General features: G+C 32.7%; 2 protein-coding genes across 3 annotated transcripts in view; one reads left to right on the top strand and one right to left on the bottom strand.

The window, feature by feature from the left end:
- Positions 1 to 24316, top strand: part of LOC134721543 (ras-related protein Rab-13-like) — a 75461-nt gene that overhangs the window by 19942 nt on the left and 31203 nt on the right. The gene's annotated exons all lie outside the window — the stretch shown is intronic.
- LOC134723552 (uncharacterized) lies at positions 1202 to 16490 on the bottom strand. Its single transcript, XM_063587134.1, has 3 exons — positions 16301 to 16490; positions 14454 to 14736; positions 1202 to 1710 (listed from the first exon to the last, which is right to left on the bottom strand). The coding sequence occupies exons 2-3, from the start codon at positions 14559 to 14561 to the stop codon at positions 1342 to 1344; spliced, it is 477 nt and encodes a 158-aa protein (XP_063443204.1). The 5' UTR covers positions 14562 to 14736; positions 16301 to 16490; the 3' UTR covers positions 1202 to 1341.

Here is a 24316-nt window from a genome sequence, read left to right as displayed (position 1 = left end):
ATATAAGCACCATAGATCACCGTACGATATTCAACAATGAGCAAAACCCATATCATATAGTCAGCTAATAAAGAGCCCGATGTGACAAAATGTGGAACAATTCTAACGAGGAAACCCACGGTCTGTGTTTTGTAAACAACAATAAATGAAAAAAAAATATGAAAGACAGCAACCAACAACTTTTGCTGAATTATAGGTGCATTACTAAGTGAAAGGCACAAATAGATGTGGTTGGGTTGAATATGTTTCCGTGTAAAAATAAAAATAACATCAGAAAAAGACAGCAACCAAGGACTATCCCTAAATAACAGGTTCCTTACTATGTGATAGGCACACATATAATGTGGTGGGGTTATATATGTTTGTGTGTAAAAATAAAACAAACAACAGAAAAAGACAGCAATCAAGGATTTTCCCTAAATAACAGGTTCCTTACTTGGGACAGGTACCTATAGAATGTAGCGGGGTTAAACATGCTTATGAGCGCTCAGATATCTTTTTCCTGGGAATTGGTTTTTATGCAGTTTTTGGTTGTTCTGTTCAAGTATCTTTTATTAAAAAAAGTTGACCTCTTTCGCATTTCACATTGATGGCTTTCCATACTTCGAGTTGAACTTGAATGTAACTTGTAGAAGATCGTACTTTGACCTAAAATGTTTTACTGTTTAAAAATTGTGACTTAGATTGAGAGTTGTCTCATTGGCACTCATACCACATCTTTTTGTTTCTGTATAAAGTTTATTCCAGAAACACGTGTCGTACGCGCGAATATCTCTTTTTTCATATACATGTATACCTGTTAAAGTTTAATACAGAAACTCGTAATGTGCGGCCCATCAGAATCATAGAGCTCGCTAACGATTCTAGTATAATTCGTTAACAGATCTATATAGATCTAAAACAATTTGATTTGAATCTACCAGGTACAGTTTTGCAAATCTGATTATGTTCGGTGAAGACATATGGTACTTCATTGTAGACAAAAAGATGAAGTGAAAACTAATTTTATTCACAATGTTTTCTTACACGTGAAAAAATACTATAAAATCCGTTATCTCTGAACATCTTCTAATGCCTATAAATAGTCCTTTCAGTGTTGGGCAAATCACTTCGTTTTGTGTTAAGCTGACATGTCAGGATATGGTTACTGAAGTTTTAAAGAAGATCGAGAGCAACAACTGTATAAAAAAAACCACACACACACACACAACAACAACAAAAACACAACTAAAAACAACAACAAAAATATGAATAGCTTTGTCATTATCTACACCATTTCATCAAAGCTGTGTAATTCAAAGTCATATACGGGTGAAGTTTTTATTCTTGACTTCACTTCTTTCAACCTCTTCCTTTACCTTTACCACGTCCATTCCCTCTTCCATTTCCTCTACCATTTCCTCTATTATTTCCTCTACCATTTCCTCTACTATTTCCTCTTCCGTTTCCTCTATTATTTCCTCTTCCATTGCCTCTTTGGTTTCCTCTTCCGCCTTGATCATTACCTCCCCCACGAAAGAATCTTCCACCTCCATTAATTCTTATGTTTGTAATTACATCTCCTCCTCTCCCGCCTGGAGCGTTAGGTCCACCGCCGCCGCCGCCGCCGCCACCAGCAATGTCGACATTAAATTGTGCCATTATAGAAGTTATGGTAATTATGATACATATTGCAACTGTTAAAAGAGTGGAAATCCTCATCTTAGCTTCCTGAAAAAAAAATATAAAATGATGCAGCGTTAGCAAAACATTTCATCATTTTCTATAAAATAAGCTACTCGTCTGAATCAAAGATACATGTTGTCTTATTGTAATAACCTATTAAGATAGATTAAGTCAGGCATCAGTAGATTATCGATGTTAGAATCTAAAAAATATATATATAAGGTACAAATCAAGGTTACAATAAAAAATTGAGGGAATGACATTAACCAAAAGTGAGCAAGAACGGGTTCAACAGGGTAAGCGTCTCCTGCTATGCATGCTCCCCAGGGGCGGATCCAGACATTTTAAAAAAGAGGGGTCCCAACCCAGGACAAAAAGGGGGGTCCAACTATAAGTCCCCATTCAAATGCATTGATCTGGTTCCAATCAATCGGTCCCCCCTGGATCCGCCACTGCTCCCCATATATAAGTCCACGCATACGTTACATAGAAATAAGTATAAGCTTTCTAAAGTTTAACTTTAATCATATATGTCCTTAAATGCTGTATGTGGATACTTTTTTACTAGGGTTACCTTCTATTTAAACATTAAAAAACTACACTTTAATTTCGTTTCCCCCCCCCCTTTTTAGTAGTTCCTACGTATATAGTTTATGTCTCTTTTTAGTTTTTGGACAGTTAGATCATTCCGAAGTACTGTACACTGTGTTTGACAATTTGACCAGCCGCTGCAATATCGCACTATTCAAAAACATTGCAAAATAGCCGAAAATTATCGATTAAACAAGCCTACGAACATTACATAAAAAAATCATTTTTAAGTTATGCTATATTATGAAATACATTTTAATATATAGTAGAAAAGCAAATTGTATTAAACACGTCTGACTTAGTGTTTATGCCTCTATGTTGCCCTTAAAATATTCTCTCTAAAAACAATGTTTGTATAATTGCCAACATGCAACTATTCACCGGAGACCACAGAGTATGTAAATAACTATAGATCACGGTACGACCTTCAACAACGCACGAAGCCCATACCATATAGCAAATATTAAAAGGAATAGAATGAAACTTAATATATAAACATTTGAAAGATATCACCAACGGTTGGGTCTGAGCTTGAAACAATTAAACATATAACAAATATTGATGAAAAGTCAACCACTTCTGATTATGAGCACGCATACAACGTCTCTTTATTTATATGAATATAAAGAATATGGCGGAGTTTAACACATTTTGTGCTTTGTTAATTTTGTTGTTGACCGGGTTGCTATATCCATGATATCATTGATGTCTATTCAAAGGATAATATTGTGTTGTAGTGTCAGTTTTGATCAAATTTTTAATAATTCTTAACAGTTTTAAGCAAATTTACTTTGGCCGCCACTCAAGATCCACAAAACGTTTGTGTTTAGTGATTCAATAACATTATAGTCAACTCTTGGTTACATAACATTGTGGATCCTACGTAACGGTCAAGGGTTCCTTCAAGCTTTAAGGTCCGAACAATGCGCAAAATTATCGTATTTTGACAATATATCCAAACTGTGCTGATTTTAAAGCCAAAACTGTACTCTTATGAAGAGATTTATACATGTATTTCAAAGAAGTTAGGCTTTTGAAACAGATCCAATAAAAGACCTGAATATGGCAATTTTATAATCCAATGATAAAATTAACTCAGAGCCATAATAAGTCTAAAGTGAACCTTGTCCTTTCAGTTTTATCAATATGAATATGTTACTTCTAATTTATAAAGTAGGAATACAAAAAAAGACGTGGTAAACATGTCAATGATACAGCAAACTAACAACGAGAATAACCAACATTCTTTGTCACAGGAAAAAATAACAACAAACGCTTTAAATCAGGAATGTGACGGTTGTTTTACATTCTTTCCATAGGTTGATATAGTCGGACGTCCCCCATTTCAATTTAACCTGGTGTTCAGCAATTGTGTTAATACATTTGTTTTACTAACGTTTTAAACATCTCAAATACAGGCATTTTCAGAATGACGTATTATGCATTAAAAACACGTTCAACTGTAAGTTTACAGACGAAAAACTTGGTGACAATAACATACAACTAGTTGAAGTAAAATAATTATCCAATATTTTTGTCTTTTTTGAAAATTGTAATCTTCTATGACAAACGTCTAAGTTCCTTGTCTGCATGTTTTGAAGAAGTTTGCTATACGTTAAAATTTCCTTTTATTCAATAAGCAATTGTAGCGCAACTAATGTTGTTTTTTAACCTGTTTATCAGATAACATATTAAATTTTATTATACCCTTCAACACTATATATGTATCTTTTCGATATTCAAGCTCTATAACGTAACCAGTCAAAATATGGATGACAGTGGCGGATTTACCGGGGGGGGGGGGGGCACAGGGGGCACGTGCCCCCCCCCCCCCAGTTCAGGTCACCAAAAAAATAATTTCTAACATAATTTTATTGCTACTGAATCTTCTTATCTAGAGCGGAAATGAATCACAGCTTGATTTGACTTCTTAAACTGGTCGTTAATTAATGCCAGCGTCCACATGCGTGATTTATGACAACTTATCGATGGGTGTGTAAATATTGACACTTTTGTGTGTTTTTAATGTCTCTTTGGAAGCTTAAATTATGGAAAATACATATACATGTTGATTGGAATAGTACAAATTTTTATTGGTTTATAATTATACAATACAGATTAAGATCGATTACCAGGTGAAACTCCTGATCTGTGTACCTTTAAAGATTAGGTACAAATTATATGTTTAATGTTGGTATACATCTATATTTTAATAGTACTTAGTTTCTCTTCATTTCAAAATACAGTACTCACAATACCATTTTATTTAGAATTTATGTTTTTTCTCTCTTCAAAACCGTCTTTTTGTGAATTTATGCAGCAATAAATCAAATCATTTATTATTTTATAATACCATACACGTTTGTTTTTTAAATGGAATGTCCTATTTCCCTCCCTCTTATTTTACATGGGAAATCGAGAATTGCACCCCCCCCCTTTTCCAACGGCCTAGGAAAACATGATGAGTTGACATTTTCTTATTAAACTTTTGTAACTGAATCTGGGACTTAATCATTTCTTTAAATGCTCGAGCATATAGTTATATTTGTTTATTTTTCTTGTTTCAATTGCCATGTACATGTACGAGGCTAAAAAAAGGTCACCATTTGTAAGGATATGAAGGTGTTTTACAGAAATTAGAATATTTTACAAAAAAGTAAGGTTGGAAGCAAGGTCAAACAAATATAGAAGTGATGGTAGAAAATATTGATTGATTGTATGTTGTTTGACGTCCAGTGGCAAATATTTGATGCATGTTGAGGACAAATATAATAAAGATCTATTGGCAGAAAGAAAGTATAAAGTGAAATAAATAAAAACAATAAAAGATCTAGAAATATAAAGATATAGAAACGATGATCTGATCTGATCCTTCTTAAAACAACCAAAAAACAAAACACTCACACGCATATACCATATATACATCTCTAAAAAATCTAAAATTTTGGTTTCATGGTGCCCCCCTAGACATCAAGGTTCTGGATCCGCCCCTGGATGAATAATTTAGTAAGAAAATACAAAATATCTGTTATCAGAGTAATTTCTCAAAGCAGAAACCCCTACCCCCACCAATATAAAGACCTCAACATTAAAAAAAAACCAAACATTATAGTCAACTCTTGGTTACAGAACATTGTGGATCCTACGTTACGGTCAAGGGTTCCTTCAAGCTTTAAGGTCCGAACAATGCGCAAAATTATCGTATTTGACAATATATCCAAACTGTGCTGATTTTAAAGCCAAAACTGTACTATTATGAAGAGATTTATACATGTATTTCAAAGAAGTTAGGCTTTTGAAACAGATCCAATAAAAGACCTGAATATGGCAATTTTATAATCCAATGATAAAATTAACTCAGAGCCATAATAAGTCTAAAGTGAACCTTGTCCTTTCAGTTTTATCAATATGAATATGTTACTTTTAATTTATAAAGTAGGAATACAAAAAAAGACGTGGTAAACATGTCAATGATACAGCAAACTAACAACGAGAACAACCAACATTCTTTGTCACAGGAAAAATAGCAACAAACGCTTTAAATCAGGAATGTGACAGTTGTTTTACATTCTTCCCATAGGTTGATATAGTCGGACGTCCCCCATTTCAATTTAACCTGGTGTTCAGCATTTGTGTTAATACATTTGTTTTATTAACGTTTTAAACATCTCAAATACAGGCATTTTCAGAATGACGTATTATGCATTAAAAACACGTTCAACTGTAAGTTTACAGACAAAAAACTTGGTGACAATAACAAACAACTAATTGAATAAAATAATTATCCAATAATTTTGTCTTTTTTGAAAATTGTAATCTTCTAAGACAAACGCCTAAGTTCCTTGTCCAATAACTAGCTCTCTGACTTGGAATAGACACTACTAGTTAGCTTGGTCAACTTTTATCTTCTTTATCTACATCCCCTTTTATTACTAACGCGTGTCATTAACTAGAAAAAAAAACTGCCAGCAATTTAATTCATCTTGAAAAATAAACGGTTTTTGTTTATTGTTAATTTTTGTGTATACATTTCAATACATAAATGTGTAAAACATACCTTAAAATCGTTGACACCTCAGTTAAAACAATCTAATGGTGAAATGAGTGAAGCATTTATTGTTTATGTACCTCAGTATAATGTATTTAAACTGTTCACATTTTTTAATGTCAAAACTAGAAGAGTGACAAAACTTAATGAATTCCAAATGATATCAGGGTTAATCGAGCGATCGTAGTTCGTAACATAATAATATAAAGTACTCTCTTTCTCTTTAGATTTATGTCAGTGTCCCTGGATTCAAAATGTCAAGGAATAAAAAGACTGTTGCATTTTTGTCAATCCCCGACAGACGTTCTCCTGTGATTATACAGGACTAACACCATAATGTATTTATACTTCGTCTCTAAATAGCAAAGTCATGTTAAATCTACAATTTTAAATTAGCCAATTTTTGTTCTTCTATTAGTGAGATTCGAACCCCTGCATCTGAAACATAAGGGCAACACCGCTTACACAGGGAAGTTAATTACATGTAAGACCACTCTAACAACAAGGTTATAATAAACATAGATAAGGCCGTTATTTTTCTCGTTTGAATTGTTTTACATTGTCATTTCGGGGCCTTTTATAGCCGACTATGTGGTATGGGTTTGGCTTATTGTTGAAGGACGTACAGTGACCTATAGTTGTTAATTTCTGTGTCATATGGTCTCTTTTTTGTTTTTTAGCTTTCGTTCATCTTGTATTTTGTAATGCATTTAACTAGGGTTGTGACACAGTGCATTATGTACCGTAGCAAGTAGTTGGTATACTTTGCAGATCAGCTGTGTTTGTCTATCGTAACGGATGATCAATTTACTGTACTTTGCCGTCACACCAAATGGATATATAGATGTACGGTTTTGATTGGTTGCCTTATGATTTGGTAAAGTTCTTTTGGGTACAATGAGATTTTAAATTAGGTATATGACCCGGACAGGAGAAACGTCTTACTACGGCATATAAGGAACAATATTACAGTACCGACCCGAGTCGACCAATAGTTATTATCAGTTAAGGGCATACGATACAGTTTTGATCCTGATTTACATTTACTTTTTACCTGATTAAATCAAATATGTAATAAAAAATGTACCTTCATATGCTACTTTTGAGTAAAATGAGGTTGTATTATCGATTTCGAAACAAAGACGTAACTTTTTTGTTTTAAAAGATAAACACAATTTGTTTTTTGTTAAATAAAATGTAATTTCTTTATGTTGTAAGTATCCTAAAAATTTATGCATTTTTTATTCAGAAATAACTCATATTTATCAAATGTTCATGAATTGAGAAAAAAAAACGATATTTTTTGCTATATATTTATCAAAATTTTAAAAAATTGCACTATTTACGTTTTAGATGAAAATTGGCACACACCATCTTCTTACTTAAACAAACCAAATGACATTTTAAACTAGAGGCTCTAAAGAGCCTGTGTCGCTCACCTAAGTATATGTGAGTTTTTAAGAAAGGAAGCAGATGGATTCATGACAAAATTATTTTTTGGTGATGGTGATGTGTTTGTACATCTTACTTTACTGAACATTCTTGCAATTTGCAATTATCTCTATCAATAATGAACTTGGCCCATTAGTTTCAGTGGAAAATGTTAGTAAAAATTTACAAATTTTATGAAAATTGTTAAAAATTGACTATAAAGGACAATAACTCCTTAGGGGGTCAATTGACCACTTCAGTCATATTGACTTATGTGTAAATCTTACTTTGCTGAACATTAATGATGTTTACAGTTTATCTCTATCTATAATAATATTCAAGATAATGACCAAAAACAGCAAAATTTCCTTAAAATTACCAATTCAGGGGCAGCAACCCAGCAACGGGTTGTCTGATTCATCTGAAAATTTCAGGGCAGATAGATCTTGACCTGATAAACAATTTTACCACATGTCAGAAATTTTCTAAATGCTTTGGTTTTTGAGTTATAAGTCAACAAGAATGTGTCTAAGGTACACGGATGCCCCACTCGCACTATCATTTTCCATATTCAATGGACCGTGAAATTGAATAAAAAATATAATTAGGCATTAAAATTAGAAAGATAATATCATAGGGAACATGTGTACCAAGTTTCAAGTTGATTGGACCTCAACTTCATCAAAAACTTCCTTGACCAAAAACTTTAACCTGAAACATGCACTTTCATTTTCTATGTTCAGTGGACCGTGAAATTGGGGTCAAAAGTTTAATTTGGCTTTAAAATTAGAAAGATCATATCATAAGGAACATGTGTACTAAGTGTCAAGTTGATTGGACTTCAACTTCATCAAAAACTACCTTGACCAAAAACTTTAACCTGAAGCGGGACAGACGGACGAACGAACGGTACGACGAACGAACGGACAGACGAACGAACGGACGAACTAACAGACGGACGAACAGACGCACAGACCAGAAAACATAATGCCCCTCTACTATCGTAGGTGGGGCATACAAACTGTATTTTACCCCTATATTCTATTTTTAGCCATGGCGGCCATCTTGGTTGGTTGGCGGGGTCACCGGACACATTTTTTAAACTAGATACCCCAATGATGATTGTGGCCGAGTTTGGTTTAATTTGGCCCAGTAGTTTCAGAGGAGATATTTGTAAAAGATTACTAAGATTTACGTAAAATGGTTAAAAATTGACTATAAAGGGCAATAACTCCTAAAGGGGTCAACTGACCATTTCGGTCATGTTGACTTATTTGTAAATCTTACTTTGCTGAACATTATTGCTGTTCACAGTTTATCTCTATCTATAATATTATTAAAGATAATAACCAAAAACAGTAAAATTTCCTTAAAATTACCAATTTAGGGACAGCAACCCAACAACGGGTTTTCCGATTCATCTGAAAATTTCAGGGCAGATAGATCTTGACCTGATAAACAGTTTTTCCCCTGTCAGATTTTCTCTAAATGCTTTGGTTTTTGAGCTATAAGCCAAAAACTGTATTTTACCCCTATGTTCTATTTTTAGCCATGGCGGCCATCTTGGTTGGTTGGCGGGGTCACCGGACACATTTTTAAACTAGATATCCCAATGATTATTGTGGCCAAGTTTGGTTTAATTTGGCCCAGTAGTTTCAGAGGAGAAGATTTTTGTAAAAGCTAACGCCGGACGACGACGACGACGACGGACGACGACGGACGACGGACGCCAAGTGATGAGAAAAGCTAACTTGGCCCCCTTTGGGTCAGGTGAGCTAAAAAAAAGGGGTCCATGAACTCGTTTTCAAGTTAAATTAGTTTGAATGATAAAAATTAGTCGAAAACTGAATATTTTCCCGATAAGTCATGATAGTTTGATGTCGCGAAAATAACAACTTACGTTAGCAACGTCATTACCTCCGCTGTAACTGTATCGTATGCCATACAACGAGACAGAACATAATTGAAGAGGGGGGGGGGGCAAGGGGGGTCCCCATAACAGCAAAACAGTGAATTGATTTTGTGAAAAACAGATAACAAGGAATTGAATAGGGATAATAACAGATAACAGTAAATGAAATACAGTGGAGATCAGTTCTAACCTCTCATTAGAACTGTCAGAATAATCTGTCATAGAACTGTTCTAACCTGTCCTAGAACAGTTCTAGCTAGAACAGTTCTACCCTAGAACTGTTCTAGGTAGAACTGTCAGGATCAGTTCTATGTAGAACTGACTAAATCAGTTCTAGGTAGAACTGTCAGGATCAGTTCTAGGGTAGAACTGTCTAAAACTGTTCTAGGTAGAACTGACCAAACGAGTCAGTTCTAACTGTAGAACTGTCAGCAGAACTGACCAAATCAGTCAGGACTGAAGAACAGTTCTAAATGACGTCACTGCAGGAAGGGCACTTTAGAATTTAGAAGAAAGAATCAGTTCCAATTACTTTACTATATATAATAGCGGATTTTTCTATATTTTTACTGATCAAAATTTACATGTACAAAAATCGAAGTGGATAGGAGGTTATCCAACTCATCGGAGAAATATTTTTATAAGATTGCAAATGAAACATCATTATTTACGTTTCTTCGTTCCCCGTTTTTAACAGTCTCTTCATAAATATAACTCGGCATTTAATTCATGGAAATTTAATCTTAATTTACCTTGTTTGCCTTGGATTTACATTCATGATTAAGGATTCTGTTTTGACAAATGTTCAAACGAAAATTGTACAGTGGATGGATTATGGGATTAATGAAATCAGTGTTGTTAAACGTAAAAAAAACTACATGTCATTGTGTATGTACATTTGCATTAGCTCGTTGCCAAACTTATCCATAACGATTATGAATAATATCTGGGAGTCCTGAAAGTCTGAAAAATATACTCGATCTGAACATAAATGAAATATTTGCCACTGGACGTTAGGCTACAAACAAAACCAATCATTGTCCTTCTTCAAATTATATATTAACAGTATAGTCAGTATACTATTCCAAGAAGAGAACTTCTCATACATGTACTTTTCATTTTAAAATAAAGTATATGAATCAGTCATGTGAGTGTTGGATTATGCTGTTAAATAGTTTTGTTTAAAAAAAACCATCATGAACTATACTGACTTAAAAAGTCACTTTTGTGACGGTTCAATATTTAATAATATAAGTTTGGATGTACATGTTACGGGTCTTCTGACGTTATTTTGTTATCAACACCCATAGACATAAGTTAGTCATGTGAACGTAACATCATCAACGTTTTTTTATGGTTCGCCAAGGTTTAAACATTTTGTTAAAATGAAATTTAGAATTAAATTATAAGAAATGACTGTAATATTTTTTTGTCTATTTGAAATAACGTAAAAAATGTGGTGCACACTGTTTAAAAACCCGCTACGCACATTTATCAGTGTGCACCAAATTTTTTTATGTTATTTCTTCATAGACAGAAAAAATATTACAGTCATTCCTTAAATAGTAATATTATCGATACAGAGAGGAAATAATGGCGCTCTAAAATGATGTGGATAAAATTTGGTGTCCTCTTTATCATTCAATATCTGTCCTGACTTAGAAATATTATTGGTTTACAATGAAGCCATATATATTTACATGATAAAGAATATATAGATATAGGAAGATCATGAAGATGTGGTGTGAGTGCCAATGAGAAAACTCTCCATCCAAATAACAATTTAAAAATAAGTAAACCATTATAGGTCAATGTACGCCCTTCAACACTGAGCCTTGGCTCACACCAAACAACAAGCTATAAAAGGTCCCATATGTTCAGTTTTGGTTGATGCGGTCAAATAATTTTGTTATTAAAACGACTCAGTCTGATATATCGAAACTTCTGAAATTTGTTAACAATTCAATATTTTGAATAAAAAGAGGACAAACTGTCATTTGAATTATTATATATTTAAACTTCAAAAATTTATTTATTTATAAACTACAATCCCTCTGGACCTAAAATTATAACTGATGTACTGTCCAACTTTATAGACTTGCAAAAAAAACGAAAATATGGTAATTTTTGGTTGATGCGGTCAAACAATTTATTACACGACTCAGTCTGAAGTATATAAACTACTGATATTTGTTTACGATTCAATACTTTGAATAAAAAGAGGATATGCTGGCACTATAAATTCATGCGAACAAAATTTTGAGGTCATTGTTTTCCAATATTGCTGTAACTTGTATATTATAGTCCCTCTTAACCTAAAATTATAACTGAATTACTGTGCAGCTATATACTAAGCAGATTTGTAGAAAGAAAGAGCAAATAAGGTCAGTTTAGATTGGTGCGGTCAAAATATTTTATTACACGACTCAGTCTGAAGTATGAAAACTACTGATATTTGTTTACGATTCAATACTTTGAATAAAAAGAGGTCATGCTAGCACTTTAAATTCATGGGAACAAAATTTTGAGGTCATTGTTTTCCAATATTGCAGTAACTTGTATATTACAGTCCCTCTTGACCTAAATTTATAACTGAATTACTGTGCAGCTATATAGATTTGCAGGAAGAAAGAGCAAATAAGGTCAGTTTAGATTGATGCGGTCAAAAGATTTTTGTATAACAGGTCCGTCTAAGGTATGAAAACTACTTGTAAAAAGATATCACATTTGTTTACAATTCAATATTTTAAATAAAAAGAGGACATGCTAGTTCTATCATAAATTGAGTGCAAATACAATTTTGAAATCATTAATGTTTTCCAATATAATTGGTATCCTTGCCTAAAGATAAACTGGATTCCTACAGTTTGCAGCTAAATGTATATAGATTTATATGATGAAATCAAATATGATCAGTTTAAGTTGATAGTGGCTCAATGGCAGATCCAGAGCGGTGGGGGACCCCTTTTTGACGATCAATGCATTTGAATGAGGACATTTAGTTGGACCCCCCTTTTAAAACTGCTGGATCCGTTCCTGGTGGTTTGGGCCAGAATAACATTTTACACAAAGATTAAGGTCAGATAATTTTTTTATGTAAAATGAGCCATCCTGACTCCCCAAATGACAAATGTAAAACAATTGAAATAAAAATGCTCCCCCCCTTTTTCCCAATATTAACGGCTTAATCTGTGTTCAAAAATGAAAGAAAAACAAATAATTTATGTAACACATCAACAAAAGAAAATCACTGAATAACAGGCTCCAGACTTGGAACAGTCACATACATGCAGAATATGACGGGGTTAAACATGTTCTCTTGCCGACGAAAAATTTGAAATAAAACCGGCAAAATAGCAAAACTCTTTATAATATTAATCGCTATTTTGCCAAAGCCTTTATATTTAGACAAAGAGTTCTTAAAACATATAAATCAATTCTAGACGTAGAATTTATAAATCAATATTTGCCGTCGGATTTAAAAATCAATTCTAGCCGTAGAATTTATAAATCAATTCTAGCCGTAGAATTTATAAATCAATTCTAGCCGTAGACTTTATAAATCAATTCTAGCCGTATAATTTGTAATCAGAACTGTTCTAGAAGTAGAACTGTCTAAAACTGTTCTAAAGTAGAACTGTCAGGATCAGTTCTAGGTAGAACTGTCCAAATCAGTTCTAGGGTAGAACTGTCAGGATCAGTTCTAGGTAGAACTGTCCAAATCAGTTCTAGGTAGAACTGACCAAATCAGTTCTAGCTAGAACAGTTCTAACATAGAACTGACTAAAAGGTGTCAGACTGACAGTTCTACGTACTGTCCTAGAACGGTTCTCCTGACAGATTCTGACAGATTTAATGAGAGGTTAGAAGTGATCTCCACTGTATGAAAATAAATCTGTCCAGGACCAAACCAGTAGATGACTCGTAGATCTTATTATATTACTTGTGGTATGGACCTAGAAAATTGTTAATTGTGTAAACAAAGCGTTTCGGCCGTTGAGGCAGTTCTGCCTTGGTTGATTTTTTTCCGTAACTTGTACAATAACTGAATAAGTTATAGTATGCACGTTGAATTTTTCTTAAAGAAATTACTAGTTTCTGTTTTTGATATAGGGATATTTTTGATCTAGGGCATTTGAGGGATCCATTTTTAATGATTTAGGTTTTTTTTTTATTGAATTTTTGAAAGTAGTACGTGCAGCCAGTGATACTTTATTATCAATTTGATTTTTAGATTTTTTTTTCTGAAAAGCAATATATATACTTTACAAGTATTACATAAAAAACATTTATAAAACTTACTTATAAAATACAAAAATACCCAGATCAGTGGAGACAGGACATGTAACTGAAACACGCATGCCAGTTATGGTTATTCTGATAATAAAAATTGACTCAAGTGACAATTCTGATAGTATAATAGAAATTGGACCAAGTGAAAATTTGGATAACACCAAGTGAATCACCAATCATGTATCGTATGTGAAATTATAGAATACGGAAAATTTGGTACAGCATTGGAGATCAAAGCTGTAGAATTTTAAAAAGGGTATTTGAATTGAATACTGACGTTTGATAGAAATAGACTGAAAGAAGATCGAACGCAATAAATGTGTATAAATGCCTAAGAATTCAGTCTAAAAGCACTAAAACACCCCCTAACAATAAAACTAATCAAAACAACAGTCAATTAAGACCACAAAGCAACCACAAAACAACAGAGCACTTTATTTAGTTTCTACAGGAATTCATTTAAAGTACAAAATAAGTCATTATATACGGCCGACTTTTCTAATCTTGACTGACCTCGTCGCTTTCAACCAAAGCCTCTTCCTTTACCTTTACCACGTCCTTTTCCTTTTCCTTTTCCTCCTTGATTATTACCTCCACCTCGAAAGAATCTCCCACCTCCATTAATTCTTATGTTAGTAATTACATCTCCTCCTCTTCCGCCTGGAGCACCACCACCGCCACCACCTCCGCCGCCGCCACCAGAAATGTCGACATTTAATTGAGCCATGATAGAAGTTATGTAAAAAACGAAACAGACTATAGCTGTTAAAAGATTTGAAATCCTCATCTTAGCTTACTGAAAAGAAAAATAATATAAAAAGATGCAGCAGAAGTAAATATGCATCAACAGTTGAGAACAATGTTTACATGTAGATAAGTTGGATCAGTTTGAAAATATCATAAATTAGTATGTCTAGATCTGCAGCTGTATTATACACCCACCCTATATAAAAATTGTCCATTTTCGCGTGACAGTTAATGTATACTTTTCTATAATTTTGATATAATGTGTCCCAATATTTATACACTACAATGTATGCGAAAGCAAATTTACAGATCTAACATTGTTGGGTTGATGTTTAGACGAGTTGTATATATATATATATATATATATATATAAACAATATTTGATGGATAGAGCATTTGCATTTTCTGTCGTAGGTAAATTCACTACGATATAACTGTTTTCTCTGACCTATGTTTGTCGTTTTACTAACGCTATTCTGTCGGGCTGTTCAATATTGTTTTTATAAGAATTCTTCGACTGTTTTATATTTTTTTATATATATATTCCGTTATTGTGATACTTATTCATTGTTATGACTTTGGGTTTCATTTAGTTTTCATATTACCCTTGATAAATAATGATTTAAAGAAATGACAAGAAAACAATCTTCTTTGTTTATATTTCATCATTTTCGGAAATTAAAGTTAAGAATACAATAGGTGAAAGGTTGATGAAACTTATCTTCTTTAGCGTATATTTTTCGTCTGTCACAGTGGTCTGAAACGTTTTAATACTTTATTACGTATACACTACTTCATTTGTGGAGGACAGCATACTTTTGACTTCAACAACAGACATTTGTCTCTTCAATATTTAAGTTCTAAAGCGTCCCCTGGCCAGTCAAACAATTTGTTAATAATTCAAGAATATTCAATTATCTGAGAAGAACGAAGGATCTTGTCTTTCCGAATTATTAATTTTCGTTTTTACAAAATCTCGAATACCGATGTAGTGATAAATTTTAACGATACAAACAACATACATGTATGTTACTTAATAGAAATTATGCAGTAAGTCCATAGAGTACTAAATAAACTCATCATAGATACCAGGATTAAAATTTTGTATTTGCGCCAGACGCGCGTTTCGTCTCCGAATACTCAAGAGTGACGCTCGAATAAAAAACAAAGTCAAGAGGCCAAATAAAGTATAAAGTTGGAGAGCTTTGAGGGCCAAAATTCCTCAAATGTTTTTGGTCGTGGTGACGAAATAGTTATTTTGGGCTACGAATTGTTCAAGGTACATAATAACAAGCTACCCGGTGATCAACGCTAATTCCTAGTATGTAAATAGCGACCACTCGTTCACTTCTTCCAAAAAAAATAAACCCATCGATACAAAGAAACCATTGACGCGTTTTCCTCGTTGTCTTGGTCTACTTGTACTTTTCTATTCACTCCCTTATAATATAACTAATTAACTGCAATTTACCGAAAAAACACGCCCCAAATCTCATCGAACTAGATAATCCCGTAATTTACTCCTCTAATTCACCTTAAGTAGAATTGATCTATTTCTGTTCGTTGTCCATTTTTGTCATATAATACTTCATAAATAATTTTGTAAAACATACCTTGAAATTCTGTTCACGATAGTTGAATCAAGTCATAATCTAATGGTGAAATGAGAGAAATGTTAATTGTTTATATATCTCGGTGTAATTTGTTTTACTGTAAACATTTTTAATGTCAAAACAAGAAAAGTGAATTAACTTAACAAATTCCTGATTATACTCGTATAATCCAAATCTAACCTCCTTCCAGGGCTAATGAAGCGATTGAAGTACGTAAAGTAGATACAGGAAGATGTGGTGTGAGTGCAAACGAGACAAATCTCCATCCAAATAACAATTTATAAACGTAAACCATTATATGTCAATGTGCGGCCTTCAACACGGAGCCTTGACTCAACCCGAACAACAAGCTATAAAGGGCCCAAAAAAAGTGCATGAATATGATTTTAAAGATGTTGTTTTTTCCTAGTTTTTTTCCTTACTTTAATGTCACTGTCCATAGTTTCAATAAACCAAAAATCAAGATGACTACTGCATTTTTCCAATCTAAAATATTGATCTCTGATTACGTTATACTACATATGTAGTATAACGTAATCAGAGATCAATATTTTAATTAGATTGGAATTTTTTATTCTTGACTGTCATCATACTAGTTTACAATGGACTGTCATCATACTAGTATACAATTGACTGTCATCATACTAGTATACAATTGACTGTCATCATACTAGTATACAATTGACTGTCATCATACTAGTTTACAATGGACTGTCATCATACTAGTATACATGTACAATTGACTGTCATCATACTAGTATACAACGACTGTCATCATACTAGTATACAATTGACTGTCATCATACTAGTATACAATTGACTGTCATCATACTAGTATACATGTACAATTGACTGTCCTAGTATACAATTGACTGTCATCATACTAGTATACAATTGACTGTCATTATACTAGTTTACAATTGACTGTCATCATACTAGTATACAATTGACTGTCATCATACTAGTATACAATTGACTGTCATCATACTAGTATACAATTGACTGTCATCATACTAGTATACATGTACAATTGACTGTCCTAGTATACAATTGACTGTCATCATACTAGTATACAATTGACTGTCATCATACTAGTTTACAATTGACTGTCATCATACTAGTATACATGTACAATTGACTGTCATCAGTCACTGTCCATAGTTTCAATAAACCAAAGATCAAGATGACTACTGCATTTTTCCAATCTAAAATATTGATCTCTGATTACGTTATACTACATGTGTAGTATAACGTAATCAGAGATCAATATTTTAATTAGATTGGAATTTTTTATTTTTTAATTTTACAATTGACTGTCCTAGTATACAATTGACTGTCATCATACTAGTATACAATTGACTGTCATCATACTAGTATACAATTGACTGTCATCATACTAGTTTACAATGGACTGTCATCATACTAGTATACATGTACAATTGACTGTCATCATACTAGTATACAACGACTGTCATCATACTAGTATACAATTGACTGTCATCATACTAGTATACAATTGACTGTCATCATACTAGTTTACAATGGACTGTCATCATACTAGTTTACAATGGACTGTCATCTTACTAGTATACAATTGACTGTCATCATACTAGTTTACAATGGACTGTCATCATACTAGTTTACAATGGACTGTCATCATACTAGTATACAATTGACTGTCATCATACTAGTATACAATTGACTTTCAGCATACTAGTATACAATTGACTGTCATCATACTAGTATACAATTGACTGTCATCATACTAGTTTACAATGGACTGTCATCATACTAGTATACATGTACAATTGACTGTCATCATACTAGTATACAACGACTGTCATCATACTAGTATACAATTGACTGTCATCATACTAGTATACATGTACAATTGACTGTCCTAGTATACAATTGACTGTCATCATACTAGTATACAATTGACTGTCATCATACTAGTTTACAATTGACTGTCATCATACTAGTATACAATTGACTGTCATCATACTAGTATACAATTGACTGTCATCATACTAGTATACAATTGACTGTCATCATACTAGTATACATGTACAATTGACTGTCCTAGTATACAATTGACTGTCATCATACTAGTATACAATTGACTGTCATCATACTAGTTTACAATTGACTGTCATCATACTAGTATACATGTACAATTGACTGTCATCAGTCACTGTCCATAGTTTCAATAAACCAAAGATCAAGATGACTACTGCATTTTTCCAATCTAAAATATTGATCTCTGATTACGTTATACTACATATGTAGTATAACGTAATCAGAGATCAATATTTTAATTAGATTGGAATTTTTTATTCTTGACTGTCATCATACTAGTTTACAATGGACTGTCATCATACTAGTATACAATTGACTGTCATCATACTAGTATACATGTACAATTGACTGTCCTAGTATACAATTGACTGTCATCATACTAGTATACAATTGACTGTCATCATACTAGTATACAATTGACTGTCATCATACTAGTTTACAATGGACTGTCATCATACTAGTTTACAATGGACTGTCATCATACTAGTATACATGTACAATTGACTGTCATCATACTAGTATACAACGACTGTCATCATACTAGTATACAATTGACTGTCATCATACTAGTAGACAATTGACTGTCATCATACTAGTATACAATGGACTGTCATCATACTAGTTTACAATGGACTGTCATCATACTAGTATACAATTGACTGTCATCATACTAGTTTACAATGGACTGTCATCATACTAGTATACATGTACAATTGACTGTCATCATACTAGTATACAACGACTGTCATCATACTAGTATACAATTGACTGTCATCATACTAGTATACAATTGACTGTCATCATACTAGTTTACAATGGACTGTCATCATACTAGTTTACAATGGACTGTCATCTTACTAGTATACAATTGACTGTCATCATACTAGTTTACAATGGACTGTCATCATACTAGTTTACAATGGACTGTCATCATACTAGTATACAATTGACTGTCATCATACTAGTATACAATTGACTTTCAGCATACTAGTATACAATTGACTGTCATCATACTAGTATACAATTGACTGTCATCATACTAGTTTACAATGGACTGTCATCATACTAGTATACATGTACAATTGACTGTCATCATACTAGTATACAACGACTGTCATCATACTAGTATACAATTGACTGTCATCATACTAGTATACATGTACAATTGACTGTCCTAGTATACAATTGACTGTCATCATACTAGTATACAATTGACTGTCATCATACTAGTTTACAATTGACTGTCATCATACTAGTATACAATTGACTGTCATCATACTAGTATACAATTGACTGTCATCATACTAGTATACAATTGACTGTCATCATACTAGTATACATGTACAATTGACTGTCCTAGTATACAATTGACTGTCATCATACTAGTATACAATTGACTGTCATCATACTAGTTTACAATTGACTGTCATCATACTAGTATACATGTACAATTGACTGTCATCAGTCACTGTCCATAGTTTCAATAAACCAAAGATCAAGATGACTACTGCATTTTTCCAATCTAAAATATTGATCTCTGATTACGTTATACTACATATGTAGTATAACGTAATCAGAGATCAATATTTTAATTAGATTGGAATTTTTTATTCTTGACTGTCATCATACTAGTTTACAATGGACTGTCATCATACTAGTATACAATTGACTGTCATCATACTAGTATACATGTACAATTGACTGTCCTAGTATACAATTGACTGTCATCATACTAGTATACAATTGACTGTCATCATACTAGTATACAATTGACTGTCATCATACTAGTTTACAATGGACTGTCATCATACTAGTTTACAATGGACTGTCATCATACTAGTATACATGTACAATTGACTGTCATCATACTAGTATACAACGACTGTCATCATACTAGTATACAATTGACTGTCATCATACTAGTAGACAATTGACTGTCATCATACTAGTATACAATTGACTGTCATCATACTAGTTTACAATGGACTGTCATCATACTAGTATACAATTGACTGTCATCATACTAGTTTACAATGGACTGTCATCATACTAGTTTACAATGGACTGTCATCATACTAGTATACAATTGACTGTCATCATACTAGTATACAATTGACTTTCAGCATACTAGTATACAATTGACTGTCATCATACTAGTATACAATTGACTGTCATCATACTAGTTTACAATGGACTGTCATCATACTAGTATACATGTACAATTGACTGTCATCATACTAGTATACAACGACTGTCATCATACTAGTATACAATTGACTGTCATCATACTAGTATACATGTACAATTGACTGTCCTAGTATACAATTGACTGTCATCATACTAGTATACAATTGACTGTCATCATACTAGTTTACAATTGACTGTCATCATACTAGTATACATGTACAATTGACTGTCATCATACTAGTATACAATGAACTGTCATCATACTAGTATACAAATGACTGTCATCATGCTTGTATACAATGGACTGTCATCATACTAGTTTACAATGGACTGTCATCATACTAGTATACAATTGACTGTCATCATACTAGTAGACAATTGACTGTCATCATACTAGTATACAATTGACTGTCATCATACTAGTTTACAATGGACTGTCATCATACTAGTATACAATTGACTGTCATCATACTAGTTTACAATGGACTGTCATCATACTAGTTTACAATGGACTGTCATCATACTAGTATACAATTGACTGTCATCATACTAGTATACAATTGACTTTCAGCATACTAGTATACAATTGACTGTCATCATACTAGTATACAATTGACTGTCATCATACTAGTTTACAATGGACTGTCATCATACTAGTATACATGTACAATTGACTGTCATCATACTAGTATACAACGACTGTCATCATACTAGTATACAATTGACTGTCATCATACTAGTATACATGTACAATTGACTGTCCTAGTATACAATTGACTGTCATCATACTAGTATACAATTGACTGTCATCATACTAGTTTACAATTGACTGTCATCATACTAGTATACAATTGACTGTCATCATACTAGTAAACAATTGACTGTCATCATACTAGTATACATGTACAATTGACTGTCCTAGTATACAATTGACTGTCATCATACTAGTATATTATTGACTGTCATCATACTAGTTTACAATTGACTGTCATCATACTAGTATACATGTACAATTGACTGTCATCATACTAGTATACAATGAACTGTCATCATACTAGTATACAATTGACTGTCATCATACTAGTATACAATAGACTGTCATCATACTAGTTTACAATGGACTGTCATCATACTAGTATACAATTGACTGTCATCATACTAATATACAATTGACTGTCATCATACTAGTATACAATTGACTGTCATCATACTAGTATACAATTGACTCTCATCATACAAGTATACAATTGACTGTCATCATAATAGTATACAATTGACTCTCATTATACTAGTTTACAATGGACTGTCATCATACTAGTATACATGTACAATTGACTGTCATCATACTAGTATACAACGACTGTCATCATACTAGTATACAATTGACTGTCATCATACTAGTATACAATTGACTGTCATCATACTAGTATACATGTACAATTGACTGTCCTAGTATACAATTGACTGTCATCATACTAGTATACAATTGACTGTCATCATACTAGTATACATGTACAATTGACTGTCCTAGTATACAATTGACTGTCATCATACTAGTATACAATTGACTGTCATCATACTAGTTTACAATTGGCTGTCATCATACTAGTATACAATTGACTGTCATCATACTAGTATACAATTGACTGTCATCATACTAGTATACATGTACAATTGACTGTCCTATTATACAATTGACTGTCATCATACTAGTATACAATTGACTGTCATACTAGTTTACAATTGACTGTCATCATACTAGTATACATGTACAATTAACTGTCATCATACTAGTATACAATTGACTGTCATCATACTAGTATACAATGGACTGTCATCATACTAGTTTACAATGGACTGTCATCATACTAGTATACAATTGACTGTCATCATACTAATATACAATTGACTGTCATCATACTAGTATACAATTGACTGTCATCATAATAGTATACAATTGACTCTCATCATACTAGTATACAATTGACTGTCATCATAATAGTATACAATTGACTCTCATTATACTAGTTTACAATGGACTGTCATCATACTAGTATACATGTACAATTGACTGTCATCATACTAGTATACAACGACTGTCATCATACTAGTATACAATTGACTGTCATCATACTAGTAGACAATTGACTGTCATCATACTAGTATACAATTGACTGTCATCATACTAGTTTACAATGGACTGTCATCATACTAGTATACAATTGACTGTCATCATACTAGTTTACAATGGACTGTCATCATACTAGTTTACAATGGACTGTCATCATACTAGTATACAATTGACTGTCATCATACTAGTATACAATTGACTTTCAGCATACTAGTATACAATTGACTGTCATCATACTAGTATACAATTGACTGTCATCATACTAGTTTACAATGGACTGTCATCATACTAGTATACATGTACAATTGACTGTCATCATACTAGTATACAACGACTGTCATCATACTAGTATACAATTGACTGTCATCATACTAGTATACAATTGACTGTCATCATACTAGTATACATGTACAATTGACTGTCCTAGTATACAATTGACTGTCATCATACTAGTATACAATTGACTGTCATCATACTAGTTTACAATTGACTGTCATCATACTAGTATACAATTGACTGTCATCATACTAGTATACAATTGACTGTCATCATACTAGTATACATGTACAATTGACTGTCCTAGTATACAATTGACTGTCATCATACTAGTATATTATTGACTGTCATCATACTAGTTTACAATTGACTGTCATCATACTAGTATACATGTACAATTGACTGTCATCATACTAGTATACAATGAACTGTCATCATACTAGTATACAATTGACTGTCATCATACTAGTATACATGTACAATTGACTGTCCTAGTATACAATTGACTGTCATCATACTAGTATACAATTGACTGTCATACTAGTTTACAATTGACTGTCATCATACTAGTATACATGTACAATTAACTGTCATCATACTAGTATACAATGGACTGTCATCATACTAGTATACAATTGACTGTCATCATACTAGTATACAATGGACTGTCATCATACTAGTTTACAATGGACTGTCATCATACTAGTATACAATTGACTGTCATCATACTAATATACAATTGACTGTCATCATACTAGTATACAATTGACTGTCATCATACTAGTATACAATTGACTTTCATCATACTAGTATACAATTGACTGTCATCATACTAGTATACAATTGACTGTCATCATACTAGTTTACAATGGACTGTCATCATACTAGTATACATGTACAATTGACTGTCATCATACTAGTATACAACGACTGTCATCATACTAGTATACAATTGACTGTCATCATACTAGTATACAATTGACTGTCATCATACTAGTATACATGTACAATTGACTGTCCTAGTATACAATTGACTGTCATCATACTAGTATACAATTGACTGTCATCATACTAGTTTACAATTGACTGTCATCATACTAGTTTACAATTGACTGTCATCATACTAGTATACAATGAACTGTCATCATACTAGTATACAATTGACTGTCATCATACTAGTATACAATGGACTGTCATCATACTAGTTTACAATGGACTGTCATCATACTAGTATACAATTGACTGTCATCATACTAATATACAATTGACTGACATCATACTAGTATACAATGGACTGTCATCATACTAGTATACAATTGACTGTCATCATACTAGTATACAAT

This window comes from Mytilus trossulus, chromosome 6 (genome assembly GCF_036588685.1).
Source record: "Mytilus trossulus isolate FHL-02 chromosome 6, PNRI_Mtr1.1.1.hap1, whole genome shotgun sequence".
Classification (NCBI taxonomy): domain Eukaryota; kingdom Metazoa; phylum Mollusca; class Bivalvia; order Mytilida; family Mytilidae; genus Mytilus; species Mytilus trossulus.
This window is presented reverse-complemented; position numbering and strand designations above follow the sequence as displayed.